Consider the following 26949-nt stretch of genomic DNA (forward strand, 5'->3'; position numbering starts at 1 on the left):
CATACACCAAGAAAATTAAGCATAACAGGTCAAAAGTTTACACCACGCCTAACTGCCAAGTAAATTCAAATATCACTAAAAAATTCTCACAAAATGTAGTCAAGATTTTGTGACAGCATCACAAAATAAGAACAATACATGGCAGTAAAGAGGTAAGCAGTTAGTTAGTCTGACATCATGGCTAGTTACAAAAGTTTTTGAGAATTGATTACAGTGATTATATAATTTTCATGTAGGTTCTTCACTATCTTCAGGACACTTTATAGCTACATACTTTCCCTGCATTAGGCATGACTGGCATACTTAGTCACTCCATTCTAATTCTCAACCTAGGGTAAATCTGACTGATTATGAGAGCACTACATAGAGCAACTAAGGGAGTTAGCCTAAAAGAAGTAAAGCATACTTTTTTTGTAAAGTATAAATAAGCTAAGATCATTTCTAAACATACCATGCAGTAGATCAATATACAGAACCACAAAGGTTTATATCAAGGGTACTTACTGGTGATCCCCTTAGAGTTACTTGCTAAGAGCCTAAGCACTGCCATCATACTTAGAAGGCTCACTAAAGTAACTAGCTGATAGTTAATGGAACTCCTGGTAAAGAGGGCCAATTATTATTAATGTAGTAGCTATACCTGAGTTTTAGATACATATCAGATTATCATTATTCAAGCAATTGTTTTTGATGATTTTAAGAAAAAGGAAACATTTCTGTGATGTAAAGTACAGTTTGGGTACAGGAAACTGCAGCTCTCCTTCCAGTGTCTGTCTTACTGGAAGCAACACAAAGTGCAAGAAAAAGTTTGCACACACATCTTTTAATGTAAATGCCTAAAAACCAATACAAGGTAGGCACAGGGTTTCATTCAGTGATGCCATCCTAAAACCAATAGTATGCATTCATTCCATAAGTTGCAACAGCAGTGTAAGCTTAAAAGGTTGGGTAAGCGGGAGGTATACAATAACATGTCCTTCCTGATCCATATTCTACCAAAACACAATGCATACTTTCTTGCTTTCTTCTTCCCTACAAAATGACTAGAGTTACTAGAAACTGTACGTTACACCTATACTCGCCCAGAGATTTCTTTTTCTGAAGGCTTTGGCCACATATAAAAGTCCTCCGTGAGATCAGGCCTTATAGAAACTAAAAATGTCTAAAACACAGAAAGGAAGGAGAGAAAAGAAAACCCAAGAGTTCATGAGAAAGCAGAAAACCTACCCTTTAAAAAATGGGTCCCTCAAAGCTGTTAGGAAAGGCATGAAAGGGGAAAGAGTCCTAAAGCTCAGAAGAGTAAGAAATGAAACAAATCTCACAATAACAACACTCCCCACTTTTTAACTACCAATGGCCACACAATTCTAATGTGATGCACACCCTTCCAAGCATTATGATCTAACTAATGGTACAAGAATACACAGAGCCAGTTCTTTGGAGCTGAAACTGGAGTAATACCTAAAGAAGATTGAAAGAAAACCAACACTACAGTGCACAGCAAAAGGGTCAAATATTGAGGTAAGACTGGGAGAAATGATGCACTGTAATGCTTTAGACTCAACTATCAAGTAAACATGAAAAGCTGGAACCTTCCTAGACAGGGACATACTATCATCAGGTTTCAGGAAGGACTGTGGGGGTGGTGTAATGAGCCACCACTGTTGCATTTGTTACATACCCCATTTCTGGGCCTAGATCACTATCCATTTTTCCCTTCCCTCATCTATATATGGGTTGTTAGTACCTAATCCCAATCCTATGCCCTCTTTTTCTAAAATACAACAGTTCTTAACACAAATCTCATAAAGCTCTTTACTTTCTTTTATTTATACAATATCTAACGGAATAAAAACCAAAAAATATTTCTTCATCACCGATTTAGAGCAGTGCCACCAGTAAAAGGGGGCTGGTTGGATCCAAGGGTCCACTTGAACGCAACATGCGACTGGGATCCATCCCACTCCAATAAATAGGGCTCTTAAACATGGCCCTTTTCCTTTTCATTTCTGCAACATTTGCTGTCTCAATTCTAACTTTTGGATTTTGGATCATTTCAGATTAGGGATGCTAATGGGCTAAGAACTACACCAAATGCAAAGTGAGGAGAATGAAAACTAAGAATTGTTCCTCCCTGCCAATTTGAATAATACAAGAATATTTTTTTTTTTTTTTTTTTTTGCTTTGTCGCTGTCTCCCGCGTTTGCAACCAAATTTCAGAAAACTTTAATTTTTCAACAGTATAATTCTACACAGATCTGCTCATCTAGATTTTCCCTATCAGTCATCCAGAATATTTCACTTAGAAATTTATCTAATTATAGGCAACAGTGTACAAAGACCTTTTTGACCATTCCAGGGATAAATACAAATTTGATAAAACCCACAAAAATACTTTCCAAAGCTGATCACAGAAACAAAAATTTTTCACACTGCAAATAAGCATTAACTTTTTAATCCACTGCTCTCACAAAGCTGGAAATTGCTTTAGAGGGCTTACAAATGATTTCAAGAAATAGAATTAATGAGGCTGTGTTTAGAAATATTATGCAAAAAATATTCAAAGTGACCAAAAAATTCAAGACCTTAAAATCTTTGGGGAAAACAAAATCTGAATGCATAAAACAAACATTATATGTAATTTTCCAATAAAAACAATAAACTTCAAAGGCACATCTACAAAATGATTGTGATAAATGAATAAATCCCAGTTTGCGAAAAAAAATTTAAAAATCAAATTAGAATCTAAACAAAATCATAAACCTCCCAAAAATTGCAATACTGTAATAGGTGAGTACTCCCAGAATGCGTAATAAGTAAAAAAAAAGGACAATAAACAAGAAAGTTGTATTCATTTGAACGAAAAGATTCTAATATGATTGTTGTTACCCATTTATAGGACACATGCTGCTAACTCTTAAAGTATGGTAAACAAGGAAGAGGCCCTTTGCCTACCATGGTTCTATTAACAGCAGGTTTGAGTACATGTTTAGAATAAAGGATGCCCTTTTACCAAGCAATGCATCAGGAAGTGTCATGCAGCCACCGGCTGCTTGTAGCCCAGCCTGGCAGACCACCATTTCTAGGGAGAGGTCGAAGGTCATAACCAGATGATGATGCTAAGGCATGTGTCGAGGTAGCCTTTTGTGAGATATAGCCAACTGGCCACTCTGTGGGACTCTGAAGGCATGGCACCAGTGGTGACATACTGCCATAATGCTATTAATTACAGTTTTGTACATCATTTCTTTGTACTTTCATAGAAAAATTATGTTATTTTTTGAACCCCAAAGTGTTTATTATAAGACAAAGTACTCATCTCAAGGGTGATGCTCCCTGAAACCCAACCACCTTACTATTTCCCATAGGTCCAGTACCTTGAAAACCTTGATTTACCTGACAACAGGGTCTTCCAGGAACATAAAACGTGGTTAACAAGGAACTTCTGTATCACAGGAAAGATTCTTCTAACTATATCGTTTTTTATCATTCAAATTCATTTATTTTATTCATTTTTCATCATACTTTGTCGCTGTCTCCCACATTAGCGAGGTAGCGCAAGGAAACAGAAGAAAGAATGGCCTAACCCACCCACATACACATGTATATACATAAATGCCTGCACACGCACATATTTATACCTTCATTTTAAAAGAATATAAAAATTAGTGTTTTTCTTACCATGTAAAACTAATTGGATGTTCCTATGATGGTGGTAACATGACATGGCAGGGTAGGTGAGGTGGTGAAGTGACATCACTAGTTATATAATTTTCTGTAATTATCTGTCTACATGTAAAAAAGTGTCATATTCACTCTCCCTCCAGGTGCTTCTCTAGAAGCATAGAACTACATAACAAAACAAGATGTGCATAAAAATAAACCAACCAACCACAAGGAAGGGTAAGTTACAGAAGCAGCTCTCTACCTTAGAATATATTGAGTGATCTCTCTTCCTGAATCTCATGGACTAGCATTAACTGAAATGATGCTTTAATGTGATTAAATTTTCAATATATCTATCTAACATATGTGACCAAGAGCAGAGATTAGATCAAAATTAAAAAAAAGATGCTTTATGCACAGAGGTACTCTTCAGACATGGGGAAATGTTAACTGAGAAAACATTTCTACTTAATTAAAAACAACCAATGATTCTATGAGAGCAGTTATCTCTGTTTGGCCTGTGTCTGTACATTTGAATTATTTCACATTGTGTAATAATTTTTCGAAAAATAAACAAAAACTGAACTTGCAGTTTACCTGAAAAGAAAACACAGTGATGTTTTTGTTTACTCTAGTTGGTGTTGTTGCTAATGTTGGCCCCACGGCATCATATCCTCACTGAATGAAACCTAATGTCTCCCTTGTATTAGCCTATGACATTATTCATCAAATTTTTCAGCTTCTGAGTTCCATCAGAATAGCTTCCAGCATGATTCACTCAGGATGGAATATAGTTAGTCCACCCCATCTATTTACAGAACACAGAAAAAAAGGCTTTACGATATTTACCTCTCTAACCAGACTGACTAAGCTAAGAACACTTCAGTCTGTAATTTCTAAGTTTCAACTAGATGTAATATTACTTGGAAACTGCCATACAATAAACTACAGAAGCTACATGATTGCAAAGAACAAAATACTGGGAGTCTATCATTGACATACATGTAGACAAAGCTCCACTAATGTACAAAAGCCCAAGAGATGGAAATATCCCAACTCAAGCCCTCAGGCCTTATGTTAGGGTGTAACCATCTTCTGGCAGGTTTTAAGCAACACAGACAATCTTTGTTTACATTTTACAATATCTTCTTACAACTGAAGTCAAGCATCTGTAACAGGGGGTCACTGTAGCTGGTTATGTGGATATTTTTTCACTTCCATGTTTTACCTACTTGAAACTCAGACAAAGGCTGAGAGCTGAAATGTTCTCAGCTGAGAGTAAGGTTAAAATATGTAGCAGTTGTTTCAATGTATGTACATACATTTCAGACAGAATACCAAAAATCTGTAATCCTTAGGAACAAGCACTGTGCACAGTTTGAATTTCTACAATTTCTGAAATATGGCCCACAGACTATGGTTGGACCAGGTCATAACCTTAACTGAGTGTTTTGTATACCTAATGCAGGTATGAAATGTTATATGTATACAAAAAAAAAATTCAATAAACATTTACGGAAATCATCTACTCAACTCTCGTGCTCTTTGGAAGCATGGGAGTTTATTGATTCCTGAAACAGACTTTCAGTATTCTACCTAAAAAACTATCTATTGCTATTTCTAAATAATGTGTTAATTCTGTGCCCTTTCAATTAAGAATATAACAAATGATTAGGAAATATTGTGGTTAACACATATACATACATTATATGCACTATCAATATCCTATTCCCAAAGACTATCTCTTACAGCTAGTGTTAGCATCATTATTTACAAAGCATGCAAAATTTTGTTACAGGAGTTGCCCTCTGAAGGTCAATGCTTGCAGGTACCAGAAGGAAACTTATTCTGAAAAACATAGCAGTCTAGTTATCCCTTTTCACTGGGCATCAGTTGCCTATACCTGAAATATTTCCCTTTTCACTAGACATCAGTCAGCTATACCTGAAATGTTAGTCGTCAACAATCTAACGCCTTCTTCTAACTCTTCTGTGTGGCGGTCCAAAATACTTTCTGACACTTTACCATATACCTCACATACACCTCTCATGACAAAGCTCAAGCCTACACAACTAACAAAGAACCACTTGAAATTTTTCATTCTTTATAATCACTTTCAGTTGAGAAATAAGTTCAAAACAGTGAAACTTTGGTCATGATGAAAAGAATTAGAGTGCTGAGTGCAAGAATTAGATGTGCAAGTTTTCATTTTAAAACAGAATGTAAGTGAAAAATGAGGATGAGTGTACTGGATCCATTCCATAGAATGAGAATATTGTTAATAATAACAGACTAATAGATAGGTATGTAGGCAACCATATAAGATATAAGAAAAGTATGCACATTTTGTGGAATCTATTTCCAGAAATGTGTTCCCCAACCCTAAAAGTTGGTAAAGGGCAATAATGTTCACTTCTGAATACAGTATATTTCTAATACTCAGTGAAGCAATAGGAGATTCCTTACCTCCATATTCTTTACCAATCAGAAACATCAATAGATGTGTATAATTAACCAATTCACTGAGGGTGGGTCATAAACGTTAAGGTATTATTTTGTTTAGTTTTACTGATGAACATTTTCAGTGATCATATTTGTTTGTGTAAAAAAACGTATAAACAGTGAAAGGGTCAATTTCCTTATATCACTTATTTTCACAAAATTCTCCCTAGCATACTCACTCATAATAGTTTTTTCATTTTTGTTTATCTATGGGTACTGTAACTACATTCAACATGATTTCTGACACAAAGTCTTACTTTCTAATCATAAAACCATACTGTAGTAATCTTGCATCAATCCTTACCATCATCTAGTAACAGAGCTTCCTTTTCTTTAAATACTTAAAAAGTTGGTCTCCAACATGGGTGATGAAATTTAACCCAGCAAATGATAATTGGGAAAAGCAAAAGAAGGCCTCAATGTGACCATTACCTAATAGGATATAAGCTTCAAGATTCTGTGTGTGACAGAGACTTGGGGGAAGACATAAACCCAAACTTGTTGCCAAAGACCCATGTTAGGAAAATAGTTAAGGACACAAAACGTCTGCTGGTAAATGTCAGAACAGCTTTCAAGTATATGGATGAGAAAATATTTTGCAAGCTATTCATACCCTACATAAAGTCAAAACTAGAATATGCTTCTCAGGTTTTGTCACAATACCTCAAGAAGCACAAAGGGCTCATAGAAAAGGCCACAGGAGGGAAACAAATATGATAAAAGAATTAAGAGAGCTATGCTACAGGGAAAGGCTATGGGCTTAAATCTAGATACCTTGGAAAAAAGAGACTGAGGAGTGACCTGGTCACTACCTTAAAGTTTTTAAAAGAGTAACAAAGTTGATACAGGAAAAATCTTTGAGAGATGCAGGGATTGAGCTACCACAGGGCATAACATGGAATTAAGAAACTTGTAAATATGGATACAAAGAAACACTTTTATGGTATAAGATTATTATTTTTTTCATACTTGACTGTGTTTTCCCACACCAGAGAGGTAGCACCAGGAACAGACAAAGAAAGGCCACAACCATTCACATTCATTCTCTAGCTGTCACATGTAATGCACCAAAACCATAGTTCCCTCTTCATAACAAGGCCCCATGGACCTTTCCATGGTTTACCTCAGCCACTTCTCAAGCCCTGGTTCAATCCACTGACAGCATGTCAACCCCGGTACACCATGTCGTTACAATTAACTTTATCCCTTACACTCCTTTCACCTTCCTGCACATTCAGGCCCTGATCACTCAAAACATTTTCCACTCCATCCTTCCATCTCCAATTTGGTCTCCTTGTTCTCCATGTTCCTTCTACTTCTGCCACATATATCCTCTTTGACAACCTTTCCTCACTCATTCTTTCCATATGTCCAAAAAATTTCAGCACACCCTCTTCTGCTCTCTCAATCACACTCTTTTTATTTCCACACATCTCTCTTACCCTTTCATTACTTACTCAATCAAACCACCTCACATCCTCAAACATATCATTTCCAAAACATCCACCCTAATCCATAAACCCTTATCTATAGCTCATGCCTCGCATCCACATATTATTGTTGGAAATACTATTCCATCAAACATACCCATTTTTGCCTTCCCAGAGAACATTCTTCCTTTTCACAAATTCTTCAGCACTCCTAACACCTTTGGCCCCTCATCCACCCTATGACTTGCTTCCGCTTCCAATTGCTGCCATATCCACTCTCAGATATCTAAAACACTTCACTTTCTCAAATTTTTCTCCATTCAAATACACACCCTAACTAACCTGTCCCTTAACTTAGCTGAACCTAATAACCTTGTTTTTATTCACATTCATTTTTTACCTTCTTCACACACTATTTGTCATCTCTAATATTTTATTACATGTGGGGAAACTGCTGGATTCTTTACATTACCATTCACTGAACATGGCCATTACTTTCTCTTTGTAACTGCAATAGTTCTATACAAGATGAGAAACAATACTCACCCTAGGTACCGAACTGTTATGTTGACAACAGAAGGACACACAATGGCAGCCAAACCATAGCTGAGACTGACTCTTGACAACACTCCTGCTCGACTGCACTCAGAGCTCATACGGACAGCAAGAAACTGAGAACCTGTAGTGGCACATAAGTTGTTCAAGGAAGAGGTAAACGCCTTTCTAAAATGAAAGATGTCATTATTTGATGCACATACGTGATATATAAATTTCTTTTTTGTACATGCTCACCATTTCCTGTGTCAGTGAGGTAGCAACAGTAATATCCGAAGAAATAGCCAAATTTCTCACATCCACTCTCCAGCTGTCATATATAATGCCTGAAACCACAGCCTTGCATCCACAACCAAGCTCCAAAGACCTCTCCATAGTATTTCCTAACTGCTTTATTGCCCTAGTAAAGCTCACTAGCAGCATGTTGCTCCTTGTAAAACATCATTCCAATTCACTCTATTCCTTGCATGCCTCACACCGTCTCGCATGGTCAGGTACCCATCCTTCAATGCATCTTCCACTCCATCCTTCCACCTCTTCCTTGTTCCCCACTTCTAGCATGTACACCCTCTTGGCCATCCTCTCCTCCTTCAACCATCCCATACGTCCAGAGCTTTCAGCAAACCCTCTTCAGCTCTACTATACATACTCCTCTTTCTACCACATCTCTCTCTTACCCTATACTGCTTTCAAGTATTTAATTTCCAACACAATCATCCTTTCTTTTATGACTATGTTTAATGCCCATGCCTTGCATTCATACAGCACCAATATGACTATTATACCATCAAACATAACCATCTTTGCCCTAAAAGACAGAGCATTTCTCTTTCCACACATTCCTAAATGTGTACAAGACCTCTGCCCCCTCATCCACACTATGGCTCACTTCACTTCCCAGGGTTCCATTTGCTCCCATATCCACCCCCAGGTATCTAAATTTATCCACTTCCTGCGAATTCCCACTCCAAATAACCTGTTTCTTTTCAAATCTAAACTTAATAACCTTGCTTTTATTCATGTTTGCTTTCAACTTTCTCCTTTCACTCACTCTCCCAAACTCATCTAAAAGTTAAACTTACGAGAAATACCAAACGATGCAAAAGTTTTACTAAAGCTGTAAAATTAAAAAGCTTTCCGATTCATAATGTCACCATAAAGGCTACTTTGTCAAGGGATAACAACTGGTGTTAGGAAAGTACCATGAGTTCTGCTTATCTATCTAGCCATTCATCATTACTCTATTCCTATTTCAATGGGATGGATCAGGTACACACAGCCTCTGAAAATGACTCACACACATCAACTGATGCCTCGTGTTTTAAAGAAATACATGATCTTCCATACTTATAGAAAGACCTCCACTGAAACTGATTCTCAATCATTCTACTCGTATAAGTAAATATTCCTTGCCCTAATATTATCTTTCATTACATCTATCTATCTCTTCCAGAATCTACCTCTACCTTTGTTCCTTCTACTGCACTTCTATGTGTATTCTTGACAAAATTATAATTTTTGTTTTATGTTAGCTGGGACAGCATGGGCAGCTGAGGCCCCAATCAAATCCCTAATCAATGAAATGTTTGAGGACAATACGTGGTGTGAGGTGGTTTGATTAAGTAATGAAAGGGTAAGAGAGATGTGTGGAAATAAGAGTGTGGTTGAAAGAGTAGAAGAGGGTGTGTTGAAATGGTTTGGACATATGGAGAGAATGAGTGAGGAAAGATTGACAAAGAGGATATGTGTGTCAGAGGTGGAGGGAACAAGGAGAAGTGGGAGATCAAATTGGAGCTGGAACAATGGAGTGAAAAAGATTTTGAGCAAACGAGGCCTGAACATACAGGAGGGTGAGAGGCGTGCAAGGAATGGAGTGAATTGGAACAACGTGGTATACAATGTGGTGTGCTGGGGTCAACATGCTGTCAATGGACTGAACCAGGGTATGTAAAACATCTGAGATAAACCTTGGAAAGGTCTGTAGGGCCTGGATGTGGATAGGAATCTGTGGTTTTGGTGCATTACACAATACAGCTAGATATTGACTGTGGTTTCAGTGCATTACACATGACAGCTAGAGACTGAAGAGGTAGCAACACTGTCTCCTGTAGGGTGCGGTTGCACCAGGAATGGATGAAGGCAAGCAAATATGAATGTGTACACATGCATATATGTTGATATGTATATGTATACGAACAAAGTGAATACGAACACGCACCGTCATAAAACATACAAACCTCCAACAGTCAGGACTGAACCCGGGACCTAACTGTTCAACGCAGAGGTATATGAAGATGAACAAAGTACATATGAACGCGCACCTTCATAGAACATACAAACCTCCAACAGCAAGGATTGAACACCTTTATCCCCTTTGCCTTTGCACAATGGTACTATACATGCATTCCACCAATCCTCAGGCACCTCACCATGAACATTATACATAACTGAATATCCTCACCAACCAGTCAACAACACAGTCACCCCCTTTTTTAATAAATTCCACAGCAATACCATCCAAACCCGCCACCTTGCCAGCTTTCATCTTCCACAAAGCTTTCACTACCTCTTCTCTGTTTACCAAATCATTCTCCCTGACCCTCTCACTTCGCACACCACCTTGACCAAAACACCCTATATCTCCCACTCTATCATCAAACTCATTCAACAAACCTTCAAAATACTCACTCCATCTCCTTCTCACTTCACCACTACTTGTTATTACCTTCCCATTTGCCCCCTTCATCAAAGTTCCCATTTGTTCTCTTGTCTTACGCACTTTATTTACCTCCTTCCAAAACATCTTTTTATTCTCACTAAAATAAGATGATACTCTCTCATCCCAAATCTCATTTGCCCTCTTTTTCACCTCTTGCACCTTTCTCTTGACCTCTTGCCTCTTTCTTTTATACATCTCCCAGTCGTTTGCACTATTTCCCTAAAAAAATCGTCCAAATGCCTCTCTCTTCTCTTTCACTAACAATCTTACTTCTTCATCCTACCACTCATTACCCTTTCTAATCTGCCCACCTCCCACCTTTCTCATACCACAGGCATCTTTTGCGCAAGCCATCACTGCTTCCCTAAATACATCCCCACTCTCCTTGAGTCATTTGCTCTCGCCTTTTTCCATTCTGCACTCAGTCTCTCTTGGTAATTTCTCACACAAGTCTCCTTTCCAAACTCACTTACTCTCACCACTCTCTTCACTCCAACATTTTCTCTTCTTTTCTGAAAACCTCTACAAATCTTCACCTTTGCCTCTACAAGACAATGATCAGACGTCACTCCAGTTGCACCTCTCAGCACATTAACATCAAAAAGTCTCTCTTTCACATGCTTATCAATTAACACGTAATCCAATAACAGTCTGGCCATCTCTCCTTCTTACATACGTATAATTATGTATATCTCTCTTTTTAAGCCAGGTATTCCCAATCACCAGTCCATTTTCACCACACAAACCTACAAGCTCTTCACCACTTCCATTTACAACACTGAACACCCCATGTACACCAATTATCCCCTAAACTGCCACATTACTCACCTTTGCATTCAAATCATCCATCACTATAACCCGGTCTCATGCATCAAAACTGCTAACACACTCACTCAGCTGCTCCCAAAACACTGGCCTCTCATGATCTTTCTTCTCATGCCCAGGTATACAAGCATCAATAATCACCCATCTCTCTCCATCAACTTTCAGTTTTACACATATCAATCTAGAGTTTACTTTCTTACACTCTATGTTTATAATATTTCACATTAAAACATATTCAATGAAAATATTAACATTATAGTTCATCCTTCACAACCATCATCACACAAAAAGTTTAACGATCTGTTTTCAGTGATGTGAAACCTACAGTATTTACTGATAATGTAACCAATCTAACAACCAATTTGATAGTCTGAAGCACTTACATGACATTTTCATATCACTTTAATCAAAACAATTCATATTTGTCAATAAATAACTGTTTTGTGGCATAACTCATTCATGAAAAAGTTTCCAGTCACAGCCAAAAGTTCTCATCAAGTGAAGGTTTCATAGAAAACTTAAAACATAAACAAATTGAAAGAACAAAAGGAAGATCAAGAATGTGAAATCACTAGGTAAAAAGGAAAATAAGTGTACTGTGTCATTTATGTATGAAAAAGCTGTCAAGTGTAACACAGAAGGCTGCAGCTCAGTTTTAATGAGACAAAGCAAGATAAGCAAGCCTGATATGGATGGCATAAGGTTACACCATGCACCACTTGAACAATCCAAAGTTAGGATAATAGTGCTGTATATCCCTTAGAGCTGCTGTCTACAACCTAATACCTAAAACTTACTATTTGTTGGCCATGTTTATATGGATAACATTGAATACCCTGAAAAATAAACCTGTATACAAATCACAAAAACAAATAATCTTACAGTGTATTTTTCAGGTGTCTAGATCATCCCACGAAGAAGAGTCTACCTGAAGGGTAATCACCCAAACTAAACAATATTCTCTGATTCCATATCAAGTTCAATTAACAAAAAAGACTGTTACAAATATATTCATGACAATCATCTGCAACAAGCCTGTCATACATAATTATCCTGATTATCAAAATTAAGTAAGAAATCATTAAATCCAACACTTCAGTCACTGCAACACAGTTGCTCCATTAAACAAGTCATGCACAAAGATGTTAAGAAACTCACCAAATAGACTTGTATTCAAAAATGGCAGATATGAAGTAAGGTGACCAAGAGCCTCATTGGCGAAGTAATCTTGTAATCCTACTAGTATACAGATAACCTGAGGTATCAGCAGGGCAAGCTTTGGTGAGGTTATGTCACAGAGTATACCAAGGAAGAAATTTCCTGCTACTTGTGAGATTATTGGATGCACAGCCAATGGTAGCTTAGATGCAGACTGCAAAAGATAGATACAAAACAATATAAAATGTAACAGAAAATCTCATTGCATAATGGGCTGCACAAAGTTGTTTTTCATTGTTATATCAACACTGTCATACATCTCTAAACCTTTCACTAACAACGTACTGAATTTTATGAGACCAAATAATACAATACAAATTAGATATGAAATTCCAAGTCTATAAAACCAAAACTTACCCTTAAACACTGATTAGTTGACAAAATTAATCCCCAATATGCAAATACATAAATATGGATTACAGCCTCTGGAATGAGACTATTCAAAGAATAATTTTCATCTAAAATTTTTGAGTTGTAACCACTGTCTGAGCTAGAGCTTTCTGTACCACGACTCACTGTTTGTCTCATTAATTGACCATTAGCAACTGCATGGGTCCGCACTAGAGGAGTGGCAGCTCGAGCCCTCTCTGCTGATAGGCTGCTTATCCAATTCAAAATGTCAGGTGTCACATCATTCTTCACTTTCAGAGTTCTTTCCTCAGCTATTGAGTCTAAGGTTTGTGCTATTCTACTAGTAACTACACATGTTGACATTCTGCTGATAACAGACACATTACTTGACACAGACCACTTGGAACTATGAGATGAAATTGCTGAATCCAAAGAACCTTCCCTTGATAATGAGTTTCTACTTATCATGTTATCCACAATATTTGACACTGACTCTTTTTCCTTCTCATCAACAGGGTCTTCATGCTGCACTTCAATTTCTTGATTTCCCTTTGAGGGCTGGCTTCGGGTCTGACGTGCTGTTGAAAAGAATAACACAAGCATAATATATTTAAATATGAAGATACATGTATGTTTCTTACGTTACAAACATATGTGGCTTTTCAAAGGGATAATTCAATTGCGTATTACCAACAGTAATACATACTTGGCTTTGATAGTGTTGCTTGTCTGATTTCTAGTGCACCATCCTTTTTCAGGATTCTTCCCCTACCTGACCTTCTGATCATCCTTAATGTCACCTGTAAAGCAGCAAGTGTATTATCTATCTTATCAAAAAAATCAACAGCAAAGAAATCATATAACAACAAACAACACCAAGAGTTATGTGTATTAAAAGATGAAGTGGACATCTTTCACACATCAAGTCTGAACAAATGTCATTCACAGTCTACTAATAAAGCTGAAATCCAACACAATGACTCAGCTAAATATTCTGCTTGAATCCTAACTAAGACTGCATTCTCACAAAGGAGAAATTTTCAAAATACCATATACCACTTTCCTTTAGTAAATATGCATTAGTCCTGAAACCCAATGATCATAATTTCCAGTTTGACAAAAATAATTTCAAAAATATGTTAGCAGGCAGCTTAGGGGCAACACTGAAGTAACTTATTAAGAGTGAAGAACAACATATCAATGAACTTCTATCACTCAGTAGACATGATTTACAAGGTCACATTAAATAAATATAATCCTACAATAATAAATATTCTTTAGTTACCTTCTGATGCCCTTAACCTACACACTTGTATTCAACATGAGATTGTTATAGCACATGTTCCAAAACTTCATGGGTATGCAGTGTGTTACAACACCCATTTTCCTGACTTCACCTAAAATAGGTTGTTTCATTTGGATTCATTACTTAACTAAATTTTCTTAACTTGGCATAAGTTTGACTGGATTTTTCTAGGTTTCCACAAATCCATTTTTGACCAGAAAAGCTAAAATGTTAAGTTACAGCACTTCTGTCAATTTCATTCTTTCATTCAATTCCACACTAGATCTTCCATACTATATCTTATCTTCACTTATACTAGTAATGATAATGAGAACATTACATATAATACACCAGTCTGGACAAGTGATCATGAAATGCTCAATTTTCAGTATGTGGTAAGAGAGGACATTAAAAAAGCAGAGGTGGAACGGGGAATAATGAGACATGATTGCAGAAACTATACAAACCTCAATAATTTCTATAATAACATAGGTTAGGAAAGGGAATTCAGTAGCCAGGAGCAAGAGCTCTGTGGTGAAAGGTTCTGTGAAATTTACAATGAAGTAGGAGGCATGGTTACCCAAAGCCTTAAAAACAGAAGAAATGGTAAGAGGGAATGGAATGGTTTTAAAAGAATATCAAAAAGCAAAGGAGCTTCGAGATGCACAGTGGTGAAGATACAGATAGAACTCTAGCCAACGAGCACCTGCAAATTCATGAGAGCAAGGTCAGGTACAGCAGGATAATAAAGGAGGAACAAAGAAACTTTGAAAAGAAAACAGTGGACAAGGCAGGTGAAAATCCACAACTATTCCCTATATTCATCAGGAGTCAGTTGTTAGTTAGGGAGCAGCTAACCAGGGTAAAGGATTCCGTGGAAAATTTTTTAGAGGAAGGTGAGGATATGTGAGGAACTGAATTACAAGTTCAAAAGTGTTTTCACAGTGGAAGACACTGTAGCCCTAACACCACACATAAAATGGGGAGGAGGTTTTGGAAATCATTGAGATTTCAAAAGATGTTACCAAAATACTTAAAGGACTTAACCCATACAAGGATAGTGGTCCTGATGTAAATCCACTGTATATGCTAAAGATGTGTGCAGATATGCTCGATAAACTACCTGAATTACTGTTCAAGATGTCACTGACGAGTGGCAAAGTGCTAAGGGAATGGTAAAGGGCAAACATAATTTCTGTATATAAGAAAGGGGACCAATACCAGGCACTGAACTACAGATTGAGCTCACTAAAGAGTGTGGTGTGTAAGGTTCTGGAAAAGATTAGTAGAAAGCAACTGGATGACTTTCTATGGAAGAAAAATTTCTGAATTGAGGGACAGCATGGTCTTAGGGAAACAAGTTCATGTGTAACTAACCTCTTAGAATTTTACAAGAGAGTGAGCTCAGCTCTGAACAAAAAGGAAGGCTTGGTAAGTGTCAGTATCAGGACTGACAGAAAGCATTTGACACTTCCGCATAGGAGGCTGACTAAGAAGTCGGATCAAAAGGTACAAATACAGAGGAATAAGCAATAATTCAAACAACATGCCACTGAGTCCTTTCAAGGCTGTTTGGGATGGTGGAAGAGATCAGAGACTCAAAGGTTATTAAAAAAGAATAACCTGCAAATTGTCAAAGTGACTTTAGGAGAAACAAATAATGTAAGTTGTAAACTTGGAGTGAAATGTTTATCAAGTCTATTTTGTTTTTACCCACTTTAATTGGCAAATCTTCCCATATCTTAGCAATCCTATTGAAGAAAAAGTACTTCACCTCATTCAAGGTGAAATGTTTGCCCATGAGTTTGCAATCATTACTGCAAGTAAAATGAGCCAAATCAAATCTTTGAGTATCTTGATAAATCAAGATTATCAGAGTCTTTGATAGTTTTGAATACTTAGATTACCTCTTAGCCTTCTCTTTTCTGAGCTAAATTGAATTAAGTGTTTAAATCTGCTCTCAAAACTTGTTCTCAGGCCAGAAATCATCTTGGTAGCTCAATGCTACACTCTCTCCATCCTGTCTTTGTTTTTTTTGGTAGAATGACAAAAACTAAATATAATAATCAAGACAGGGACAAACCAATGAATTGTAAAGAGTAAGGATGGTTACCCTGGATTTTAATTTGAAGGCCCTACCTATGAATCCAAGAATTTTGTTCGTTCTTTTCACTGCTTCTGTGTACTGCTTACTTGAACTTAGGTCACCAGAGATTACTTCTCCCAAGTCTCTTTCCTCATTTACCTTTTGCGGTTCAAGAGAATTTATACTGTTGCTTGCCTTTTTATTATTGTTATTGATATGTAAAACTCTGTACTTATTGATCTTAAAATTCATTAGTCACCTATGAGCCCAGTCCATCGGTCAGTCTATGTCAGTTTGAGGCTGCAGACATTCAAGTTCATTTGTAGATTTATTTATAGGGTTTGTATATATGTGCCTGTGAATATGAAGACTGTACGAGGTAAGGATGAATGATATTTTTCTGGAGAAATTTGAATGTATAAACAGTTTTGAGAATGAGAGAAATGTGGTCATATTGGGCGATTTTTTTTTTTTTTTTTTTTTTTTATACTTTGTCGCTGTCTCCCGCGTTTGCGAGGTAGCGCAAGGAAACAGACGAAAGAAATGGCCCAACCCCCCCCCCCATACACATGTACATACACACGTCCACACACGCAAATATACATACCTACACAGCTTTCCATGGTTTACCCCAGACGCTTCACATGCCTTGCTTCAATCCACTGACAGCACGTCAACCCCTGTATACCACATGACTCCAATTCACTCTATTTCTTGCCCTCCTTTCACCCTCCTGCATGTTCAGGCCCCGATCACACAAAATCTTTTTCACTCCATCTTTCCACCTCCAATTTGGTCTCCCTCTTCTCCTCGTTCCCTCCACCTCCGACACATATATCCTCTTGGTCAATCTCTCCTCACTCATTCTCTCCATGTGCCCAAACCATTTCAAAACACCCTCTTCTGCTCTCTCAACCACGCTCTTTTTATTTCCACACATCTCTCTTACCCTTACGTTACTTACTCGATCAAACCACCTCACACCACACATTGTCCTCAAACATCTCATTTCCAGCACATCCATCCTCCTGCGCACATCTCTATCCATAGCCCACGCCTCGCAACCATACAGCATTGTTGGAACCACTATTCCCTCAAACATACCCATTTTTGCTTTCCGAGATAATGTTCTCGACTTCCACACATTTTTCAAGGCTCCCAAAATTTTCGCCCCCTCCCCCACCCTATGATCCACTTCCGCTTCCATGGTTCCATCCGCTGACAGATCCACTCCCAGATATCTAAAACACTTCACTTCCTCCAGTTTTTCTCCATTCAAACTCACCTCCCAATTGACTTGACCCTCACCCCTACTGTACCTAATAACCTTGCTCTTATTCACATTTACTCTCAACTTTCTTCTTGAATGCAAAATTGGGATGTGATGAAATTGGTGATATTGTTGGTATTTGGAGAGTACCTAGAGTAAATGAGAACTGAAGCTATCTTGTGGACTCATTCCTTGCAAACACCTTTTTTCAATACAAGATGATCCACAGATATACATGGATGAGGAATGATGAAAGAGAAGAGCAAAAAGCTTTGACTGACTATATGGCAGTAGCTAAAGATTGAGAAAGGCTGTGCTGGATGCTAGAGTAGTAAAAGGATTTTTTGGAGACTCTGACCATTTTGCAGTTCTTGTGGGGATGAGGGTCAGTGAGAAGTGGAGGTATGGTGTAAGGAAGAATGGAGATAAAAGTGCTGATAAGCGAGAAGATGAATCAGGAAAAATGCAGGGAGGAGTATGAAAATGAAGTGAATGTAGGAATGCAGTCATGTGCGAATGAGGGGTTTAAAATGCTTAGAGAAATATTATTAAAGGTTTTACAATCAGTGGTTGGATACAAGGTAGTGAATTACAGGAATAAACTGGACAATGCATGGTGGACAGAAGAGATAAGAAATACTGTGGAAGAGAAGAAAAAAGGCATATGCTAGATTGCTCAGTGGGAATGTACCAGTGAAAGTCCAGCAAATGAGGAGGGAAGAATACAAAATATGTAAATGAAGTATTAAGAAGCTGACAGAGGAAAGCAAAGAAAAAGTAGATGAAACAGATTGTGGAAGAAAGTTTGAAAAGTTTCAGGATAATAAGAAACTACACTGGAAGAAGGTGAAAAAGGAAAGAGGTGGATGTAAGAGTGGTAGTGCTGATGTGAGAAATAAGGAAGGGGAACTACTGAATCAAAAGGAGGAAGTCAAAGGAAGAGGGAAAGAGAATTTTGAAATGAATGTGCGAGAAGGGAAGGCAGCAGTTTTCATACATGGGTATCGAGGATGGAAGGAAGAGGATACAAGTGCAGGGGCCTATAGCAAAAAGGGAGGTAAGAAGGGCAATAATGAGACTGAAGGTAAGAAAGGCACCTGGATTGGATGGGATTACAGCTGAAATGCTGAAGTATGGTAAGAAAGTGTGATAGTGTGGATGCATCTTATATGAAATTTAGCATGGAAACAAAAGGTTGTGCCAAAGGATTGGGTAAAAGCTGTTATCACTCCTTTATTCAAAGGGAATGGCACTAAGGATGTATATAGCAATTATAGGGGAATAAGTCTGTTCAGCATACCAAGAAAAGTGTATGCGAAATTATCAACTGATAGAGTGATGGAAGCAACTGAATGCAAAATAAGTGAAGAGCAAGGGGGGTTTAGGAAAGGTTGGGATGTGTGAATCAGATTTTTGAAGTAAAAATGACCGTGAAAAAACATTTAGCAAAAGGCAAGAAGTTGTAAGCAGCTCTTATGGATCTGTTGAAAGTGTATGACAGACTCAAGTAGAATGCTTTGTTGGATGCAAGGATATATGGTGTAGGGGAACAACTGTTGGATAATGTAAAAGCCTTCTATAGGGGAGCAAATGCATGTGTAAGAGAGGGTGGAGAGCTGAGCGAAAGTTTTGGGATACATGTAAGTGTGAGGCAGGGCTGTGTGATGTCACTGTGGCTTTTTAATTTATATATGGATGGAGTGATAAGAGATGAAAACAAAACCAGGGAGAAGGGGTGCAGAGATAGCGTGGCAGTGAGATTTGCTGGCTAGTAGCAAGCCTGTCTGTAAATGATACTGTGCCGTTTGCCAAGAGTGAAGAGGAGTTGCAGAAGATTGTAAGTGTGTTTTATGATGTGTGTATGTGTAGGCAACTGAGGGTAAATGCATGTAAAAGTAGAGTAATGGTGTCTGAAAGGAAACAAGAGTGAAAGTATTTATTTTGTAAAACCATATAGTGCAAAAAAAGAAAGTGTACTAAATTATGCTGTGGATATGGGGGAAAGAGAATGGAAGAAGTGAGGGAATTTAAGTATCTGGGAGCTGTCTTGGGTAAGTGTGATATGAAAGAAGAAATAAGGGAGAGATCAGTACAGGGTAGAAGAGTCACTGGGTCCCTTAACATAATAATGAAGGGTAGAGGTGTAAGTATGGAAGTGAAGTGAGGACTAAGGGACAGCACAGTCCTCCCAACCCTGACCTATGCAGTAGAAACATGAAAAAGGAATGAGGTACAGACTTCATAAATCCAGGCTGTGGAAATGAGCTATTTGAGGAAATCTTGTGGTTTGACTAGATGGAATGAAGAAAGAAATGAAGGGGTTTATGAGAGATGTGGTATGACAGGGAATGCAAAGGGTGTGAACTGTGGAGTGGTAGAATGGGTGAAATGTAATACTTTGAGGTGGATTGGGCATGTGGAAAGAATGCAGGACTGGTGATTACTAGGAGTGTATGACAGTACAATTAAAGGAGTTGGTGTGAGTGGAAGACCCCCTGTGACATAGGTAAAGAGGGTGGAGGAATACTGGAAGGAGAGAGATAGAGGAAGAATTCATGAAATGGTATATGCGAGGGAGACATGTAAGGACAGGGATAAGTGGAGACTCTCTTGCCATGGCCACCCCTTCATGGGAGTTCCAGGAGGGAATGGGTGTCAGAGATATAGATAGATAGATAGATAGGATTATCACTGAATTTTGAAATCTTTCAATGCAGTCCATTATCATCAATATATAAGAGAGAGAACCAGTCCCAAGACTAATCCTTCTGGCACTCCACTTGTTACATATACACATTCTGAGGCCTGACTATCAATCACAACTCTTGTTTATGGCCAGTCAATCAATTTCCGATCTACTAAAGTACAATCCTCATCAATGCCACATGGCTTAATTTTTGGGAGTACCCTTTGAAGCAGAACCTTATAAAATGCTTTTTGAAAACCTAGGTAGATGACATCAATCTATCAAAAAATGGGTGACTGGGTGATTACATCAGAAAACATGCTGAGAATCATTTATCAAGTGGTGGTCTTCTAAATGATTTAAAATTCTATCTTGAATGATGCTTTCCATGAATTTTCCAACAGCAGACACAAAACTAACTGGACAATAATTTCTGGGCAGCGACTAATTACCTTTTTTGAATGTTAGTTTTACATTAGCAAACTTCTACTCCTCTGGAACTTTTCCTGTAGCAAGTAACTTAATGAAAAGGGCAGTCAAGGGCTTCACTATCTTATTTTTTTATCTCTTTTATTAGCCTCTCATTATGCTGTTTTATTCATACTGTTTAATGCTGATAGTACGTCTTCAGCTTTTATGTCCATCTGTTGAAGAATGATTTCCTCATCAATGAAACTGAATTCAGGACAAGGGTTGTGTCTCTGATCATAAAAAATCATTTAAGGTTTTCGTCATGGTTTCAGTCTTGAACAAAGTCTCCATTTTCTGTAATTAATGTATCAGTTGACTAAGTAAGGCTTCTCTTGCTTCTAATATAACAATAAAACTCCTTAGGGTTTCTTTTGCTATTTTCAGCAATATATGCCTCACATTGACATTTACTTTATCACACAGCTTTTTTACTTTCTCTATGCAGTTTTACATGACTCATTCTATTATGTTGGTAATTAGTCTTTTTGAGTTTCTTCAGAGCTATACTCTTAGACAAAAGGAACTTTTTCATTTGTCTGTTCCACCACCTTGGCTTCGTCTTGCAAATAAACCATCTCCTACGCACTGACATGTATGTTCCCTCCACTGTTTTGAAGGTTTAAATGAAGCTTTTACAAGCCGTGTTTGTCATTTTCATTGACTATTTCATCCTATGTTTGCCTAGCAATAGCAAAGCGAAGATCAGGTATTTTCTTGCAACTATCACATTGGCTAATATTAAATGCAGTGCTGAAAAAGACCTCAAAAGTAAAAGTGATCACTTGTACCATACTTTTCTCCAACTTCAGCATTATGACTGAGATCTTCATTTGTAATTAAAACTAAATCAAGGTATTCTCTTCTCAGGTATGTTTCTCGACTAATTGGATCAGAGCACTACCAAGCAAATTTGAGCAGAGTCCACACCTGGAACTACTGGAAAGGGATTCTCCCCCTTTAGATACTAGTATGTTAAAATCTCTGAGACAAAATCTTGTTCATTACAAATTTCAAATTTCTGCTAACTGGAAATAAATTCTTTCCTGTACATCTGGTGAATATCCAGGAAGCCTATAACTAATCCTACCATTATTTTCTTATGAAGTCTATCTTTAATTTCCAGAAATTTGAAGTCAATAGCTACAACATTTTTTACAACAGGATTTGAATGAGCTCTAACAAAGAGAAAGTCATCTCTGCCTACTTTGTTTCCCTTATCCCTATAAAACAGGGTGTAGCCTGAAACTGAGTATTAGGCAAGGAAATCTCTATCATTGAAATCCTGAATATTCAGAAATGGTAATAATATAATTCGGAAATGGCAATCATATCACAAATACGGGGGGAAAACATTTATGATGGGTAAAAGATTACCTCATTGGGAGGGAACAAAGGATGCATGTTAGAGGAGCCTTTTCCAAAAGAGTAGAAGGGACCATATAAGTGTCACTGGGTTCTGTTTCGGGACCATTACACGTACGTTTCTTGATCCATATGAATGACTTGTCTGAAGGTATGGAATCCTACTTGAATATGTTCGCAGATGATGCAAAGGTCATGAGGGAAGTGAAAAGCAAGGAGGACTGCATCAGCTGACAAGGGGACCTAAAAAAGACTCCAAAGTTGGTTTGAGCAAATGTAATGGGCCAAAGTGAAAGACAGCCTCAATATGAATACTGCATGGTAGGAAATAAGCTTGACCAATCTGTGTGTAAGAAGGACTTAGGAGTCAATATTGTCCCTAACCTGTTGCCAGACTCCCATATTTGGAGAACAGTTAAAGGTGACAAACTGTCAGTTGGCAAATATGAGAACAGTTTTTAAGTATATGGAAAAGGAAATATTTAGCAATTTAGCTATTCACACCATGAATAAAGCCAAAACTAGAATGTGCTTTTCGGGTGTGGTTCACCCAACCTAAAGAACAAATAGCTCACACAGACAGTCCTGAGGAGGGCAACGCAGATAGCACTAGAATTAGAGAGCTAAGCTAAAGGGAAAGGCTGGTAGCTTTAAAGTCACCCAACCTGGAAAAGAGAAAAATTAGGGGTGACTAGTTCACAACATTCAGTTTTATAAAGCAATTAACTACATGGAGACTGGACAGTTTTTCAAGACATATAGATAAAGTAATGAGAGGATATAACATGAAATTAAGTAGGAAACTTGTAAATAAGGATGTTAAAAAACTTTGTTTTACAAGAGTGGACGAAGAACAGACTGGCTGAAGACATGGTTCACGAGATGGGGGTCAACAGGTGCAAAACTCATCCCCATACAGTAGAAAGAAGTAATAACAAATAGGTGCTTAATTACAATCATATCCCTTTTCCATGCCCTGCCCTCTAGTCAATCGAACAGACCACAGTGGTCCTCACCAACTTAAACTGGACCATGTTCTAACTGACAGATTTTGATGAAAGTGGTGCCATCTGTTTCCTTACATTCTGAACACGGCACAAGGTGATTTCATGCCACAATCTCCAGTCAAAGTTCAGCCCACTTCACTGAGGCTTCACCTTATGTGAATAGAAAGTGCTACAGGCTAAACTCACTCTCTACATCAACTCCGCAGAGTAAAAAGACTTCATAGGTGCCTTTATCATCAAAACTTATCAACACGCGTGTCCGCTTTACGGTAAATTACCATCTGGAGCAGAGCCATATGGAACCAACGTTGGTAATAAACTTCTTTAACGTGATTTATATATCTATTATGTATATTCCATGTGATAAATTAGGACCTACAAATCCTATGATAAAAGTCAGGTTTAGAGACGGTACTATACTATAGAGTTCATGAGGGTTTCTTAGATATATAAATAAACCTCTACGATCTCCCACATAAGCTAACTTTGACCTCTCGAATTCAAATAAGCTCATCATTTTTCATTTAATACCATACTTTCCAAGCAATGATAAAATACGTCGGGTTTACGAATTTGTGTAGTTCAACAAATGCGTTGCCTTTAAAGTAAACTTTTAACCAAGTCTTATGAACCTCTGAGCAAAATTTCGTTTAGATATCCACAGTGAAGGAAAAAGGTGCACTTAAATCTGTCCTCCAGCTTTCAACGAACACTTACCTTCACTTAACCAGCAAAACATCTACGTATTTTCATAGATATTCCCCACACTGAAAAGTTACTATGGCATTTGTTCCGCCCAGGTAGGCCGCCGCCGCTATCGTTATAGTGATGTCAAATGCTTTATCTGCCTTAAGACATCTTCTGTGATATAATAAGTCACCCTTTTTCTTGGCCACAATGCAAATATCTCTATATCTATATTTAAATAACTTCATTTAAATACATTTTTTAATAGCTAGCACAACAGTAACCTCCAAACTTATAAAGTATCTACAGAGTCAACAAAACTTCAAGTTAACTTAGCACACATTGTCATAAACCTTTGTTTTCCTCTATCGATAACATGTTTAACGATATCTTTTTCACTTATTAACATTATATTTCGAGCTCTATAGCAAATAAGAGAAGATACGAATTATCTCAGGGGCGTAAATGAATTCTACATATCCAAATAGGCATAGGGATAAGTAATATATCTAAATAATTTTGAACTTCGCGCCGATTAAACGCACTCCTCATCATCAGATTTTTTTTTAGATGTTAAGAAGATTATTCTTAAAAGATGTCCAAACTATCGTGCAGTAGACCTGCTTGCATTACAACAGACCAGCTGTAGCTGGTTGTGCTAATATATTCAGACAGCCTCTTACAAGATATACATGTATAATAGATAGTATAAGAATAATACAACACGTAATGAAGGAATGAAAATAGCTTCTCCACAAGTTTATGACAGATATAGAACACACAAAACAAAATGCAAGAGGAATTACTTAATATGTACATTGGAAAGACCTGACTGAGAGCATGGCCACATGCAAATTGAGAAAGTTTGTAGTCCTGAATCTATCTAAGCACCGGAAGGTGCCAACGAGTTGTTTGGTGATTACAGCCTAACCTTGACGGCATTAATGAGTCTAGCAGGTATGAAACTAGAATCCCAAAGGATATATATATTTAGTGGTTATGACGTTGACGGAACAATGACCCTGGCAGTTCATAAGACTGAAGCCTCAAAGGCTATATGTGTATATAATAATTACTAAAGCCCGAACAACCACATAACCATTCCAAAGTAACGATCAGTTTGAGAATCGTATAGAAAAGCCGGATGGCATAAAAAATTAATCGTTTATAAACAAAACCAAGAACATAGCAAGTGATTAGCAAGTAGTCAATTTCAGTCACTTGCGCAAACACACTGGAAACTAAAAGGATTCCAGAACAACTACAGGTGAACCAAAATAGGCCTAGATTGCTAGTAAACAACGACCAGAGGGAAGTTCTCAGGCACTACAAACTGATTAACAAGGAATAATGATATATATATATATATATATATATATATATATATATATATATATATATATATATATATATATAATCCCTGGGGATAGGGGAGAAAGAATACTTCCCACGTATTCCCTGCGTGTCGTAGAAGGCGACTAAAAGGGGAGGAAGCGGGGGGCTGGAAATCCCCCCTCTTTTTTTTTTTTTTTTAATTTTCCAAAAAAAGGAACAGAGAAGGGGGGCCAGGTGAGGATGTTCCCTCGGAGGCCCAGTCCTCTGTTCTTAACGCTACCTTGCTGATGGGGGAAATGGCGAATAGTTTAAAAAAAAAAAAAAAAAAAAAAAAAAATATATATATATATATATATATATATATATATATATATATATATATATATATATATATATATATATATATATATGTGTGTGTGTGTGTGTGTGTGTGTGTGTTTCATGATAGAACAAAATCAGAGAGAAGTAAATTAATTTAAACTGTAAAGGGGAGCTGAGAGACCGAGGAAGAAAGAATGAAGAAAAAAATAACAAGCGAAAATATTGCAGATGAAGATAGGATGCAAAGCGGGGATCCAAGAACGTATCTAGCATGTAATTTTCTGGTACCAAGCTACGCTTACATTTAGAAAATAAAGTTGGATACACAGAACTCGAGTCAAAGCAGAAACACAGTACATAGTTGCTAGCATAAGTCAAAGCAATAAAAAAGAGAAAATAATAACTTGTTTTATTCAATGTAAGAAGTGTAGTATATACAATTTCTGAAAGTGAGGGTTTTATGAAGGAAATTGACATCATTATTGTAGATGGGTCACTGTGGTCAACAAAAAAGCGATGTAGAAATTAACCTGATTGGATACAATACATTCAAAATTAAAAGGATAGGCAAAGGTTACTTTGAAATCAGAGATACTACGCAGTTTGCATTCTGTAAACGGAAAAGTGTTGAAGATGCAACCATAACTTTATCCCATCAAATTACTTATCTTGACATACCTAATACTTATGCCAGAGTTTTATTTTGTGATCAGTAGTGCATTCAATACTATACAACCTCATATTATGTTCAAGAATTTACATTCTTTGAAGGTATATAGCAATCTCATTTGTTGGATATACAGTTACCCTAGAAAGACCACAATTTGCAAAATTTAGAAATTTTGAATCTCATACTATATTTACGAACACTGGTGTTCCACAAAGTTGTGTTTTATCGCCTATATTATTTACTTTATTTACAAATGATTGCACTAGTAACTACGGAACCTGTTCTGCTTTCAAATATGCTGATGACACAGTGATTATTGGAAATGTAAGGGATAAATATGAGCGGAAAAACGGGCTAAGTTAATGACTTTGTTCAATGGTGTGATGAATACTTGCATCTGAATACTCAATCCATCTCTTCCTTATTTCATCACCACCGGCTACAACTTTCCCTTTTTCATCAATGTTCCTATTTGTTCTCTTGTTTTTGTTGCATATCATTAA

At 37.3% G+C, this 26949-nt stretch overlaps 1 protein-coding gene across 5 annotated transcripts in view; it reads right to left on the reverse strand.

Moving 5' to 3' along the window:
• The window catches only part of LOC139756060 (uncharacterized), a 55335-nt gene extending 31067 nt beyond the window's left edge, over nucleotides 1-24268 (reverse strand). For 3 of the 5 annotated variants that reach the window (XR_011714250.1, XM_071675057.1, XM_071675060.1), the window contains exons 1-6: nucleotides 24151-24268; nucleotides 13973-14066; nucleotides 13273-13844; nucleotides 12856-13069; nucleotides 8145-8277; nucleotides 505-599 (exon numbers count right to left, since the gene is read on the reverse strand). Coding sequence is in view for 4 of the 5 variants with exons in the window: in XM_071675057.1 (XP_071531158.1) it covers nucleotides 505-599; nucleotides 8145-8277; nucleotides 12856-13069; nucleotides 13273-13844; nucleotides 13973-14054 (1096 nt within the window). In the remaining variant the exon portion in view is untranslated. The remainder of the gene's footprint in view (nucleotides 1-504; nucleotides 600-8144; nucleotides 8278-12855; nucleotides 13070-13272; nucleotides 13845-13972; nucleotides 14067-24150) is intronic. The other 2 variants (XM_071675059.1, XM_071675058.1) reach the window with 2 other exon arrangements.
• Between the last annotated feature and the right edge of the window lie 2681 nt (nucleotides 24269-26949).

The sequence above is a fragment of the Panulirus ornatus genome, chromosome 20 (assembly GCF_036320965.1).
Source record: "Panulirus ornatus isolate Po-2019 chromosome 20, ASM3632096v1, whole genome shotgun sequence".
Taxonomy (NCBI): domain Eukaryota; kingdom Metazoa; phylum Arthropoda; class Malacostraca; order Decapoda; family Palinuridae; genus Panulirus; species Panulirus ornatus.